General features: G+C 55.0%; 1 protein-coding gene across 1 annotated transcript in view; it reads left to right on the top strand.

The window, feature by feature from the left end:
• The first annotated feature begins 14,241 nt into the window (after window positions 1–14,241).
• Window positions 14,242–14,497, top strand: part of PHGR1 (proline/histidine/glycine-rich 1) — a 554-nt gene continuing 298 nt past the window's right edge. Inside the window, exon 1 of the mRNA XM_011932630.1 lies at window positions 14,242–14,466. Within this exon, the coding sequence (XP_011788020.1) occupies window positions 14,341–14,466 (126 nt within the window). The 5' untranslated portion in view covers window positions 14,242–14,340. The remainder of the gene's footprint in view (window positions 14,467–14,497) is intronic.

Genomic DNA, 14,497 nt, shown 5'->3' with positions numbered 1-14,497 from the left:
AGCTGTACAATGTGTTTGTGTTTTAAGCTATGTGTTGTTACCAAGACAGTCAAAAAAATTTTTTTAATTAAAAAGTTTACAAAGTAAAACAAGTTACAGTAAGCTAAGGTTAATTTATTACTGAAGAAAGAAAAATATATTTTTTTAATTTTTCATTTTTTGAGACAGGGTCTCACTCTGTCACCCAAGCCAGAGGTCAGTGACATGATCATGGCTCACTGCAGCCTCAACCTCCTGGGCTCAAGGGGTCCCCCTGCCTCAGCCTCCTGAGTAGCTTGGACAACAGGCACATGCCACCATGTCCAGCTAATTTTCAAATTTTTTGTAGAGAGAAGGTCTTGCTATGTTGCACAGGCTGGTCTTGAACACCTAAACTCAAGTGATCCTCCTGCCTTGGCCTCCCAAAGTACTAGGATGACAGGCGTGAGCCACCATGCCTGACCAAAAAATCATTCTTATAAATTTAGTCTAAGTGTACAGTGTTTATAAAATCTATCATAGCAGACGGTAATGTCCTAGGCCTTCAGATTCACTCACCACTCACTCGGTGACTCATCAGAGCAACTTCTAGTCCTGTAGGCTTCACTCATGGTAAGTGCCTTATACAGGTGTGCCATTTTAAACCTTGTACACCATATTTTTACTATATCTTTTCTATGTTTAGATATGTAAACACTTAGCATTGTGTTACAGCTGCCTACAGTATGCAGTACAGTAACCTGCTGTACAGATTTGCAGTCTAGGAGCAATAGCTACACCATGCAGCCTGGGTGTGTAGTAGGCTGTACCATCTAGGTTTGTGTAAGTGCTCTCTGTGGTGTTCACACAATGACAAAACCACCTAACAACATATTTCTCAGAACATAGCCCTGTCATTAGGAGACGCGGGACTATGTTTTAAAGCACAGCCACTCCCAGGAGGCTCTGTTGTTTGGGTCTCTAGCCCTTTGGTATGGCAAGCCAGGCCTTCCTCCAGGGGCCTTGCCATGGCAGCTCAGAGCTGGTCAACAGCCTTCCTCTCTCGGGCCCTGTGTCTGGGCCCTTCCTGGCCTTGCTCTCCAAGACTGGCTTTTTCAGCCTCTCTGAACCCAGCAAAGGAATCAGCCCTTCTCAGGAAAGCTCCTCCCCCATATCTTCCTCATACAGCTGAGGCTGGTATGAGGGGGAGGGTCTGCCTGGCAGTGCCACCCTAGAGCCTCTGGGACTCAAGGCTTGGGGGTGCTGAGAGGAGGGTGGTCTTTCTGGACTAGGAATTCGTGGAGTCTGTTTCCTCAGCTACAAGGCCCTGACCTTCAGGCCCTCAGGTGAGAATCAGAAGCCCCTGCATTCCCCACATCCCTGATTGACCAGGCCAGTTTCCCAGACGCCACAACTTGTCCCCTCTCTCTCCAGAGCAGAAATGCCTGCTGCCTTCTTTCTCCTCCCAGACCCACCCAGGCAGCCAGAGGTCCAACCTCCACCCCTCCAGAACTGCCCTTTCCTCCCCACTCCCTCCCCCAGCTCCGCCAGGCTTAGCCCCCTTCCTGTCCAGGCCTTCGCACAGCACCCCTGGCCCCACACCCCATCTCCACCACCCCAGAGTTCCCATCCTGCTTGCAAATGCCACTGCGCTCTTCCTTCCTTTCCTGCCGGATGTCCCCACTGAGTCAGACTCGTCAACCTCTCCCAGTAACCATGACGCACCCAGGCTCTGTGCCCTGTGCCTCTCTCACACACATATACACACACTCTCTCTCCTTCTCCCACCCGCTCTGCATCCTGCCCCACACAGTGGACTGAGTTCCAGGGCAGCCTCAGGAGGCTTCAGAAGCCTCCAGAGGCCTCAAACTTCCCTTTGCGTGCCCCGTACTGTGTTGGAGCTGGGAGGCCTGCGGAGCACTTGCTGGGGAGGGAGACCTAATGCTCTCCAGCCTCTTCAGAACTGAGGCCCAGACCAGGTCTGGGGAGGAGATGTGTAAATGGAGGAAGCTACAGGGATGAGGCAAGGTCTGTGTACCCACCTCCCCCATTTCCAGACAAGGCAGGGGCAAGAGAGCAGCAGGGGAGTAAAGGTACGGGCACAGGCTCATCACCTATGGGATGGCCACTCAGCTCTTCTGGAAGGGCCTGCAGGAGCACACTCCCCTCACCTAGGGCAAAGGCCTTCTGGTCCATCAGGCAGGCTGGAGGGGTATGTGCCCAAGACAAACCAACAGTCATACGGGGGGTACCAGCAGCTGCTGGCTGTGTGTTTCCCAGTGTTATTCACACAAGACGTCATACCTCTGAGCAGCCCCCACAGTCTCCCACTTTCCCCAGAGTCTGCGGTTGACCTGTCTGCTCTCCATTACACAGAGGCTCTCTGAGGGCAGGAATGACATGCCAAGTGCCTCTGGATCCCCAGTCCCTGACACGGTGCCCCTGCTTACTAAAGAACCTCCATCAGCGCTTGCCAGCTTGCAGAATGAAGACATGCGTGAATTGTGCTTGCCATCCTGTGCATAGCTGTGGGTATCCTGTGCATAGGCTGTGACTGCCTTTCTGTCCACCTAGAACGTACGCAGCCCTCAGGGAGCCGGTGGGTGGTAAAGACGCCCAAGAGTGCCCCCCCTCTGGCCTGGGGAGAAGCCCACAGGAAGCAGAAGAGATGGAGAAGGATCAGCTTGCCATCCCCATGAGACTGTGTGTCTGTTTCTCTGTGTCGCCACTAAGGGGCAGCAGAGTGACAACAGCCTGTTCCTGGGCGCGGGAGGCAGTTCCCTTTCTCTGTTGTTGGGCAGGTCCTCCCCCAAGTCCCTGTAACCTCCACCTCCCAACTCCATCAGACTAGAGAAACCATCCAGTTGTAGAAGACTTATTTTATTGATGAGGAAGCTGAAGCCCAAAGAGGTGTTGCCCTGTGCCCAGGTGGCACAGCCTGTCTGACGCCACTGAGGCCACACACTTGAGCGCTGCCTCCTGCCCAGGGCGCCTTCCCCAGCTGCCCCGCCAATACCGTTCTGCTGATCCTTCCCTTTGTGCCCTCCCTCTCTCCACCTGGGGTTGGGCTGGGTGTCCCGGCACCTCGGGCACAGGCTCTTCCCTGTGGTCCCCCACCCTCCCAGGCCACCTGCTGGCTCAGGGGATACCCCTGAGGTCCAGAAGCGACGTATCTGGACCCTATTCCTGGTCCTCAGAGCACAGACCTGGGGCCAGCCCTGAGGACGAGATGGCTGCAAGCTGGGATTCTCACTGAGGAGAAAGAGGGAAGGGGGCTGCAGGGGAGGAAAGACCCTCCGAACGACACACGGAGACACTGCGCCCCTGGGAGCACAGACCTGGCAGAGGCTGCACCCACGAGAGCCGCACTGCTCAGACCTCATTCTGTTTCCGGAATGCTGCCCCTGCAGCTGGACCAATGAAACATAAGCAAGCCGGCCCCTGCCCTTCCCCTCAGCTTTGTCAGAAGATGGGATGGGGAGTGGGTGGATTCCATATGAACTTCACGCCTTACTGGCTGTGTCCCTTCTCTCTCTGGCCCTCATCTATAAAATGAGGTGTACCCGCTTCACAGAATCATCTGGAGAGGAAATGAAATAACATGGGTAACCATCCATATCTGGGACAAAGTGTGCCCAGAGTAAGGCTCAAAACAGCTTTCTTGCCTCAGGTAACTTCCTGATGGCCACCTTCTGGATGCTACCTCTCCAGCATCCTTTGAGGGGCCCAAAGGCTGCCTGCTACTAGCCTGCTGGTGCCTGAATACATTAAGACTTCTGGGTTATGGAGACCATTTGTGATCTGGTGGCGCAGACCCTGAGGCACTCCCTGAGCCACCTCCCTTCAGGTCTCCTGCCCAGCACACCCTCTCCAGGGAGTCCTCCCTGTCCCTCTTTGTCCCCTCTGAAGTCCCAGGCCCTGGTTGCCATCTGTCCCCAACCAGCACTGGTGCTTCTGGAAGCAGTCCCTGCACTTTACCTGCCTCTGGATCCCCCTAGGCCCAGTTCTAGGATCATACCCCAGTGTTCAGGATCCATTCTTCTTGGTGGAGGGCCGAGCACTTAGAGGTCACTGGTGCCACTAGCCAGCCCTGGGGGTGTGGGTGAGTATTGAGGAAGACAGTGAGCCAGGCTGGACTGCATGAGAGCCCAGCTAGTAGGCAGGGGGAACCTCCAGATAGAAAGGGGTCAGAGAGTGGCTTAAACCACAGCATTACCTTCCTGCAAACCCATCCTCCCTCCCTGCCCCACCATGACAATTCTTGTCTCAAGAAACTGCTGTCCTGGCTCCTAGGACTTGAGGTATGGTCAGCCCAGGGCTGGTCCTGGGTGGGGAGAACTCAAGACTGCATGAGGTGGGGCTGGAGGGACCAGCCCTGGGCAGGCTCAGTTGCCAGGGACAAAGTCTGGGCCACACCTTTCGAAGGAACACATATGCTAGAGCAGGGTGTGGCCCAGGCTGAAGTCCTCTGAGGCATTAGAAGCAGAAGGAAAGCTGGACCAAGGACACATTCCTCCATTCTGCTCTCCAGGACATACCCAGGGCTGGGGCATCCCGAACCTTCCAGCGTCAGACCCAGCAATAGGAGGTGAACGCTGGCGTGGACCTGAGCCCCTGAGGTCTCCCTTGTTTGTTGGTGCTCTGTTCCCATGCACCAACATTGGATCTGTTCATGGTGCAAAGGGGACTCATTGTGTTTTCCCAGAAGCCCCACCTTGACCCCCAGCCCAGAGCTGTCCACGAGCAGAGGCTGAGTGCTGCCCTTTTGGGGCTTGCCCATACCATGCCATGAACAGAGCACCTACTGTGTGCTTCACCTGGCCAAGGCGATATAGGAACCAGCAGGGAAAGACCTCAGAGGCACCTGCCAACACCAGGCTGCATTGGCCTGAGGCCCAGCCAGCACAGGGCTCAGGCCCACCAGGGAGTTTTCCAGAAGGAGATGAGCTTCAAGGGGATGAGCAAGATTCAGGCAGGGGGATGGGAGGAGAGGGCATTCCATGAATGCACGGGAGACAGCAGGATCGCAGGAGGCAGGGGAGTGGCAGTGGCTTTTACCTGCAAGAGGACATGAGGTTAGGAAGGTACAGACCAGACTAGGGAGGTTAGGAAGGCAGACTGAGGAGCTGGAGTCATCCAGAGGGGCTGAGAGTTTTACAGCAGCTGCTGATGAGGCCACCTCGTGGTTTAGGAAGCTGAAGCCAGAGTGGTCTAGATGGGTCGCACAGGGCAGGGGTAGGGCTGGGGGTAGTTAGAAGGCTGTGTCCAGATACTGGAGGAAGGCATCTGGGCCTGGCAAGGCAAGGGGTGTCCAGGGAAAAGGTGAGCAGGAGAGCCTTCAGGAGGACTCAGAGTCTTGGCATGGCTGGTGTGACACAGTGGAGAGAGAAACGGCCTGGGCAGCATTAAACGCTCAGGCCTGGGGGCCCTCACAGAGTCAGGCATGGAACAGCCTGGCCTGATGTCTCCGGGAAGGGTGCCCACTGGGCAGCAGAGGCTGGAAGTCTGGGTGGGACAGTCTCTACCCCTTCTCTAGGCTTGTCACATGGGTCTGAGGCAGCATCTCTGGGGCAGGGAAAAGGTCCAGTGTGGCTTTGAGGCATGGAGAGAAGGGTAACTAGGAGGCTGAGGGAACGGTGAGAGCCCAGGCCACTGAGGAGAGGGCATGAGCCTCTGGAGTGGCTTTAGGCGGTGTGGCTCAGGGGCCTTCCTCTGGAGTGGCTTTAGGCGGTGTGGCTCAGGGGCCTTCACCCAGCCCAGAGGTGGCTAGGCAGGAAAGGGCAACCAGGGTGAGAGAGCGCGCTGAAAGGCCAGACCTGGACACCTGCGGGTGGGCAGCATGGTGACCAACTGTCCCCATTTGCCTGGAACGCTCTCAGTTTTAGCACTGAAAGTTCTGAGTCTGGAACATGCCTCGGTCCTAAGAACACCTGGACGCTCGGCGCCCGGGGGTAAGAGGGGCTGCAGGAGGCTGGGGCAGGGAGGGGGCCTCTTGGGGGCTGTCAGTGAAATGCTCTGAGGGACCAAAGGCCAAGGGTGCAAGGGAAGTGTTCCGCAGGCAGGTCCCCAGGGCTGGGCAAGGGAGCCTCTGATGAGGCATAGATGTCACCACTGATAACAGTAATAACCTGCACTCCAACGTCTAACATGGCCAGAGCCTCACACAGGTGATGCCATTAGATCTCTTCAGGCTCTGCAACCTGTGACTTAGCCAGGGCAGGTGCTATTAGCTTCTCTTTGAAGATGAAGGTCAGAGACCTGCCCAGGAGTCTCTAGGGCAGGGCCCTCCCAACCGCCTCTGAATCACTGTGGCTGGCGGCCCATCCCTGCAGCACTCTCTCCAGCACATACCTTTGACCTCATACCATGGAAAACCTGTCCACCCAAGAAGCGGCGCCTGGCTGTCCTGCCTCCCTCCCCACCCTGCAGGGCAGCCCAGCAGGCAGAGGGCTTCCTGGTTCTGCTGACAGGCACTGGGGGTTCCAGAGAGGGCCTTCACTGTGTGTCCTCACCCTCCCAGAGCCCCCTCATGGCCTCCACTGCCCCAGGAGATGCCCTTCACCCTGATCTCCCGTCTCCTCTTCCAGATCCCAGCCCCTCACCCCAGAAGTATCTTCTCTGGCTCCACAGAGCTCCCTTCTCCACCCTGTGACTTTCTAGTAGGGAAGTGCCACCACTCTCAGCCAGGCAATAAGCCCGAGCACGTGGTGAGCGGTTACTATCTGGAAGGCACAGTGCCTGCTGAGGGGTAGCAGGATCACACACACGGAGGAGGCCCTGCTTGCCCTCAAAATCTTAGGACTGGGTAGGAGAAGAGTTCATGAACACATGCACCCTGCTACCGATCATCTCCCACATGCCACCACTGCTGTGGGTGCCCTCCTCACTTCCCAAAGGCCCCCGGGCCCACTCGGGCTTCTGGGGCTGCCCTGTCTTCTCGGTCCACCCCATCAAGGCAGGGCCTACTGCCACCACCCAAGGCCTCACTACCCTGCCCGCCTGCTGCTGTAGTGGGTTCCGTGATTAGCACGCACTGGAGCTCAGACCCTGATTTCTGAGATGGAGAACGTAGGCCTCAAGCCTGGAACCCACAGCACTGGGCCCCCATGCATTCCTCTCAGCCCCTGCTTTCCTCCTGGGGGTTTGTGAAGACACAGGTCTCTCAGCTTCCTGCCAAAGGCTGAGGGCAGAGGTGGAGAGGTTTCGGGGTCAAGGTCCCTGAAGGGGAAAAGGAGGCAGAATAGGGCTTAGAGGGCTGGTGAGGGCGGAGAGCGCGGTGAGTGGTGGATGCAGTTGGTAACATTCACACAGTGTGGGTCGGAGCCTGGCAGGTACCACACCTTTGTAAACCTCCCCTGGGACTTCTGCCCCTCCCCAGTAGCCCACCCTGACCTGGTTGCCCATAGACCCACAGCAAATGTCTGCAAAAGGGACTAATAACCTTCCACCTAGTCATAAACCAAAGTCCTTTGACCAACAATGTTAGCAAAGCAGGCTGGAATTTTTCAGAAGAGCATTCCTAAAAGGAGAGATTACCTAAGGTGAAGAAAGGGCCCGGGCTCTAGACTCAAATAGTCCGCAGTTGGGACTAACTACACACTTGGTGGGCGACCTCAAGCAGATTTCTTAATGTCTCTGAACCCTCGCATGCTTTAATCTATAAAAGAGGGGAAGATCATAACCGTTACCTCCAAGAGCTGAGATAACTGACACTGTAAGAGAACCTGGCACACAAACACTTTCCTGCCCACCATGGAGATAAAGGAGGATCACTCTTTTCCTCCTCTCCATTTTCCAAATTGTATTCTGATGGTGGTTCTGTTACTGCTCCAATTGAGGAGATAAAACGATGACTAAGAAAGCCACCACAGGCTGGTTGTGGTGGCTCACACCTGTAATCCCAACACTTTGGGAGGTCGAGGTGGGTGGATCACCTGAGGTCAGGAGTTTGAGACTACCTGGGCTAACATGGTGAAACTCCGTCTCTACTAAAAATACAAAAGTTAGCTGGGAGTGGTGGTGGGCGCCTGTAATTCCAGCTCCTCGGAGGGCTGAGGCAGGAGAATCGCCTGAACCCGGGACGCGGTGAGCTGAGATTGTACAACTGCACTCCAGCCTGGGTGACACAGCGAGACTCTGTCTCAGAAAGAAAAGAAAGAAAGAAAGAGAAGAGAAAGGGAGGAGGAGGTGGCGGAGGAGGAGGAGGTAGTAGAGGAGGAGGAGGGGAGGGAAGGAGGGAAGGAAGGAAGTCACCACAGCCCCTGCCTCTGAGGAGCCGAATCCCCACTGGGAGCAAGAGACATTAAAAGCAAGGATCCAGGGAGACAGGAGAGCTGAGCAAGGGCACCAGGTCTGCCTGCAGGAGACTAAGGAAGGCCACCATGGCTAGAGCACGCCAAGCAAGAGGTTGTGGCAGGCATCCGAGGCCACAGGGGTCAGTGGGGACCAGACTACAAGGGGCTTTCGGAGTGCAGAGCAAGCTGGCAGCCTGGGCTCCCTCTCCGCCTGCCTGGATCCATCCCAGAAGTTCCCTGTTCTGTGTCTAATTTCCATTCTCAAGCTAGCTCCCTGGGCTGGGCAGCACATCTGACAATTCATGCCTGGGGCTTGGCGCCCAAGGCAAAGATTCCACCAGGTCCTCCACTAGGGTCACTATTTCTTCCTCCACCTGCTGAAAGGAGGCAATCATCCTATCTATCTTGTAGGAGTCATTGGGTTACTAATGCATGTGAAGCACCGCATGCCTGGCCTGGCATTCAGTAGGAGCTCTACAAATGTTCAGAGCCAGTCCCTGGTGTAAACAGCCTTGCCAGCATTGGGGACTTCTGCCTGGATTCTGTGGCATCTCATTACCACACCAGTCTGGTAACGGCTTGTTCCCCAGCCTCCCCATCACACACACACACACACACACACACACACACACACACACACACACACACACATCCTGCTTTCAACTGTCCTTTGCCCAGATAAGGATTAGCCCATCCCTCTTCATTCCCTCTAGCCTTCTGCACCTGGCCCTCCCAGTGCACCTGGTCAATCCCAGCCCCTCCCTGACCTGTACAAATACACCTGAGGACAGACAGTGCCCCAGACTTCCTGCCCCTGCTCTGAACTCTCAGGTAGGGACCTGGCTCTGCTTGCTGTTGGCTGGGGACAGGAGGGTCTCTGTGGGGTATGTGGTGTGTCCATGTGGTCAGGGTCTCTCTGGGTGTGTATGTGCATTGAATTGGTATCTGTGCTTCGGTGTCTCTGCGTGGGAGTGTGTGTCTGTCCATTTGCCCTGTCCCCACTCCCGGTCTGGGCCCCTGCACTTCCACTTTCTTCTTCAGTTATGATTGCTTTACAGCCTTTGCCATGCCAGGCAGCAGGGCTTAGCTGAGAGTGGAAGAAACTGCATGAGGTCCCTTCCAGAGCTGCCAACTCCTGTCCCTCAAACACCTGGGCCTGAATTGGGGAGATACATTCTGAGGATTGTCTTTTCTCTTTCATCTTACCCAGATCCTGACTGGCCCTAAGGTTTTCTTTACCTCTCCTCCCCGCAAAGCCCAGCCTCATGGTCTCTTCCAGTCTAATCACTCACTAAGGGAAAGGATGAGGGAGCAGGAAGGACCATGGGTATAGAACACAGGCTGACCTCAGCTGAACTTCTATGTACAAGTAGAAGTCAATGAAAACGGGAAAATGGGTAGCTCAAGAGGTGCAGGAGGCTGGGTGCAGTGGTTCATGCCTGTAATCCAGCACTTTGGGAGGCTGAGAGAATCACTTGAGCCTAGGCAACATAGTGAGACCTTGTCTCTACAAAACAATTTTTGTTTTTGAGACAGAGTCTTGCTCTGTCACCCAGGCTGGAGTGCAGTGCTATGAGCTCGGCTCACTGCAGCCTCTGCCTCCCGGGTTCAAGCGATTCTCCTGCCTCAGCCTCCCGAGTAGCTGGGACTACAGGTACCCGCCACCACGCCCAGCTAATTTTTGTATTTTTAGTAGAGATGGAGTTTCACCATATTGGACAGGCTGGTCTCGAACTCCTGACCTCAAATGATCCACCCACCTAGGCCTCCCAAAGTGCTAGGATTACAGGCGTGAGCCGCCATGCCCAGCCAACAAATTTTTTTAAATTAGCTGGGTGTGGTGGCACATACCTATAGTCCCAGCTGCTTGGGAGGCTAAGGTAGGAGGATTGCTTGAACCCTGGAGGTCGAGGCAGCAGTGAATTGTGATCACGCCACTGCACTCCAGCCTCAATGACAAAGCGAGACTCTGTCCCAAAAAAAAAATTTTAAAGAGGCACTAAGGTTCCCTAGAAAAAAAAGAGGTTCAGGGGGCCGTGTCTTGCAAGAGGCTAGGGTTGTTGTATTGGGGGCACTGTTTATTTTTGTATGCTCAGCAACCTTGTAAGTATCAGAAAGCCCTGATGTCAAATATTTGCTCCTGGCATCACATACTACACTCCCATTTAATGGCTGAAAAAAAAATGAATGTACTGTATGTTCACTGGGTCCATTCTGGGGTTGTCCATTGTGACTTGCCAGCCCCAAGCAAGACATCGCCAGCCTTGGCACTAGGGTGCCTCAGCAGCTCCATCTCATGACAGCAAGGCTTGTTGGTGGATGACAAGTTGGCTCAGACGGGAGGAGACAGGTATAAGCAGCTAGGACCCCATGGAAGGCTTTCCATTCACTTGTGCCCCAGGGCAAAAATCCATTCACTTGTGCCCTCAGGGGCCACCAACCCCATTCCTGTCCTAGCAACCCCTCCTCCCCTTCCCTGCTCTGGGCACACTGATCGCTCCAAGCTTCCTGCTCCCACACCATGCCAGGTGTTTACACAAGACAAGAGTCTGTAGGGATAGGGGTACCATGACATGGCACAGGGCAGGCACACAATATGAATAATTAGCAAATGAATGGATATTGAAATCTTCCCAAGTGGAATCGGATTAACACATAATTGTGAGTCTAGCGGGGGCAAGCCTAAGAGTATGGGGTGTAGGGGCTGGTACATGGTGCTGTTGTGTCTCCTATCTACCCACCATGTAGGTGAACCTGCTGTGTCCATTTAACCCGCATGCTTGGAACCTACAGTGCCAGCTCTATATTGGTGCCAAGCTAAGCCAGAGGGAGCAGTTTTTTCCCTTTCATCCTTTGAAGGGTGTGTGTGTGTGTGTGTGCGCGCATCCCTGGGAGGGAGAAAGGACCGACTACAATTTAGATGACAGGAAACTAAAAGTTACCTTTTGAACACAGGTATTCCTTGCGTCATTCCCTGCTCTTACTCCAAAAAGATGCACCCAGGTAAGCACTGTGGCTGGGAGGCTGGGAATTGGAAGAAGGGGGAGAGCAGTAAAGGCAGGGACTATCAGTCAGCCACTACTAGTGCATGCCAAAAATGTATGTGCGTGTGTGTTTGTATGCAGGCGGTAGTAGGGATCCACAATGAAGACAAGCCCTTATATTCTGTAGAACATGTTCCAGTTTAAGAAGCATGCTTCCTCATGTTTCTTTTTTTTTTTTTTTTTTTTTGAGACGGAGTCTCGCTCTGTCGCCCAGGCTGGAGTGCAGTGGCCGGATCTCAGCTCACTGCAACCTCCGCCTCCTGGGTTCACACCATTCTCCTGCCTCAGCCTCCTGGGTAGCTGGGACTACAGGCGCCGCCACCTCGCCCGGCTAGTGTTTTTTGTAGTTTTTAGTAGAGATGGGGTTTCACCGTGTTAGCCAGGATGGTCTCGATCTCTTACCTCGTGATCCGCCCGTCTCGGCCTCCCAAAGTGCTGGGATTACAGGCTTGAGCCACCGCGCCCGGCCACTCATGTTTCTTAACAGGGCAGGAGCTTCTCCCACTGCACACTCGAGGCCCAAGGGAACTAGGGGTTATGCTCAGGACAAGGCCATGGAGGTGCAGCTGGGTCGGAATCCAGAATCCAGCTCTTGGGAGCTGTGCCATTGGCTTCCCTCGAAATGAACAAAAGACCGTCCTAGCCTTTAAGAAGTAGCAGGTGATCCCCACCAATGGGGCACTTCAGAACACGCAGGACCACTCAGGTGGGTGCTGCAGAAGGAGCCCACCGGACCCACAGCTGGGCAGCCTGGATGGCCCCCATGTGGATTTCCTGCAGGAGGGCAACACACAGCTGCACCAGGGAGATTTCCAAGTGGCAGGAGGCATGAGCAAAGGCCAAGAGCTGAGAACAGAAGGTCGTAAACAGGAGACAAAAAACAGCTCTGGGAGACTGAGCAGAGATTGGCCCGAGACATGTGGGGCGTGACAGGGGCAGAGGACAGATGGGGAGGTTGGCAGGGCGGCTGGCATGGAGGTAGAAGCAAGAATCAGGTGAATGACAGAGTTGGCCACTATGGAGCAGCTCCAGGCTGACAGAGTTGGGACCCACACCTCCTGACAGGCGCCGCTCCACCCAGGAGGACTCCGCCAGCCCTTGAGCACACAGGGACACACCGCTGAATCTTACATTGACTTCCAATATGTATCTTTGCTGAGAGAATGAATGAATGATTGTCAGACAAGTGACGGGCAAGTGACCATGTCTGAGAGGCCCTCTTGGGGTAAGGGTGTGGGCACAAAATCCTTAGCGCCAGGGAGAAGATAGGTTTTTTTTTTTTTACTGCAGAACCAAATGACCAAAGCTGCTTCTTTTTTTCCCTTCCTTTCCCACAGGTCCGAAGGTACAAAAGTTCCCCCAACGTTCTCCCCTTTTTCCTCCCCACTGTAATGTCCTCCAGACCCCCAGCCTCCTTCCTAGACCCTCAGGGAGCAGCCACCACTTCCCCCAAATGAAAAGAAGGGAGCAGGCTCAGGCATCAGCCCTGTGGGGGAGGGGGCAGCGCTGCACTCCTCCACCCTCTGCTGGCTGCAGCCTTCTTGGCGTTCTCTCCTCTGTTTTCCCATCTGTCTCTCTCCTTTCCTCACGTCCCCTCCCTGCCCTAGCAGCCCATCCTCTCTCCTGCTGCTTCCCCGCCTGTTCTATGCTTTTCTGCTTTCCTGGCTACCCCTACAGCCTCGCTGGATGGCTGGCTTAATCCCAAACCCCAACCACACTACGACGGGGCCCCTAGGACCTACTCCTGCCAGGGAAAGGAGACTGCCTCTCCTCCACCTCTTCTCACCCACTGGCTACCACCAGCAGACTCACTTCTTCGGCCTGGGACTGTGTGCCAACCCCCAAACAAAAGAGCCATAAGCAGAGAGGCAGGTGGGGTGGGAAGTGGCTGTTTCCAGGTGCTGCTGAGCCTCGATAGGGGAGGGGCTGCTCTACCATGGTCACAGGAAAGCGCCCAGCCCTGGAGCCTGCCTCTTCCCCACTGGCACCAAGCCCTAATCAAGCCCTAGGAGGCAGAAGGAGACTGGGGAGGTATCCAGCCTGGACAGTGGGAGCATAGCCTCACTCTGCTCCACAGGACCCCAGAAGCAAGGTGGTGTCTCTTGCCTGCCCCCTGAGCTTGTGGCAAGGGGCAAAAAAAAAAAAAACTCCTCTGGCCTTGGGGCTTCAGGAATGATTCCAGCCAAGATGGAAGGTTAAACCACACTTTTTCCAGGCCTCTTCTGGCTGAGGCAGAAAAGCTTTTACTTTACTTTCTATTCTTCCTGATTTCTTGGGTCTGGCATCCGCTCAGGAACAGGTATGAGCTCACACATACTCATGTACACAGAACCATGCACTCCATGCACGTATCTGTGTACACAGCAAGCCTGAATGTGAACCCACCCACACACGTACACAAACATAGCTATTTTATATAAATATGGCACACACCCTGTACACACACACACCCCCCATAAAAATAATACATACATCCTCACCTTGCCACCTCCTACCCTCCATGTCCTCTCATCCTCCAACCGTCCTCCTTCTTCTCCTCCTCAGCTCTTTCATCTCCCCTGACCCAGCCTCCTGTCTCCCCCTGCCCCTGGCCTTCAAAGAGCTCTTCTGTAGCCTCCTCCAGCCTCACCCTTGCTCCTAAGTACAATGAGCCTGCAGTTCCTAGCATGGCAAAGCCTCTAATCACTCTGCCAGGGTTCCTGGGTGAGAGAAAGGAGATGAAATAATTCTGCTTCTTAGTTGCAAATAAAGTAAATCAAGGTCCAGGGAGTGGGAGTCAGATCTCGGCTCAAAGAATAGAAACCAATAAATCTAGGTTGCTCCCCTTTTATCTGCTCAGTGTTCTGGCCTCACCAAGACAAAAGGCATGGGACACGCTACCCATGTCCCCAGCCCTCCACCGCAACTCCCTGGATGCCTCGGAGTCCTGAGCCCCCCAGGGAAGCGGAGTGAGATCGAGTTTATCTCAGATAAGCTTCGCCCTGACCTCAGACTCTGACCCTGTTCATTTGACTTTCCACAGGGGCACTGCCACTGTGGGGGGCATGGCCATCCTCCAGGTCACTGCGGGCCACCCCCCGGCCATGGCCCAGAGCCCTGCAGGCCACCCCCCGGCCATGGCCCAGGGCCCTGCGGGCCTCCCCCCGGCCATGGCCCAGGGCCCTGCGGGCCTCCCCCCGGCCATGGCCCAGGGCCCTGCGG

This window comes from Colobus angolensis, unplaced genomic scaffold, assembly GCF_000951035.1.
Source record: "Colobus angolensis palliatus isolate OR3802 unplaced genomic scaffold, Cang.pa_1.0 Scaffold97, whole genome shotgun sequence".
NCBI lineage: Eukaryota > Metazoa > Chordata > Mammalia > Primates > Cercopithecidae > Colobus > Colobus angolensis.
This window is presented reverse-complemented; position numbering and strand designations above follow the sequence as displayed.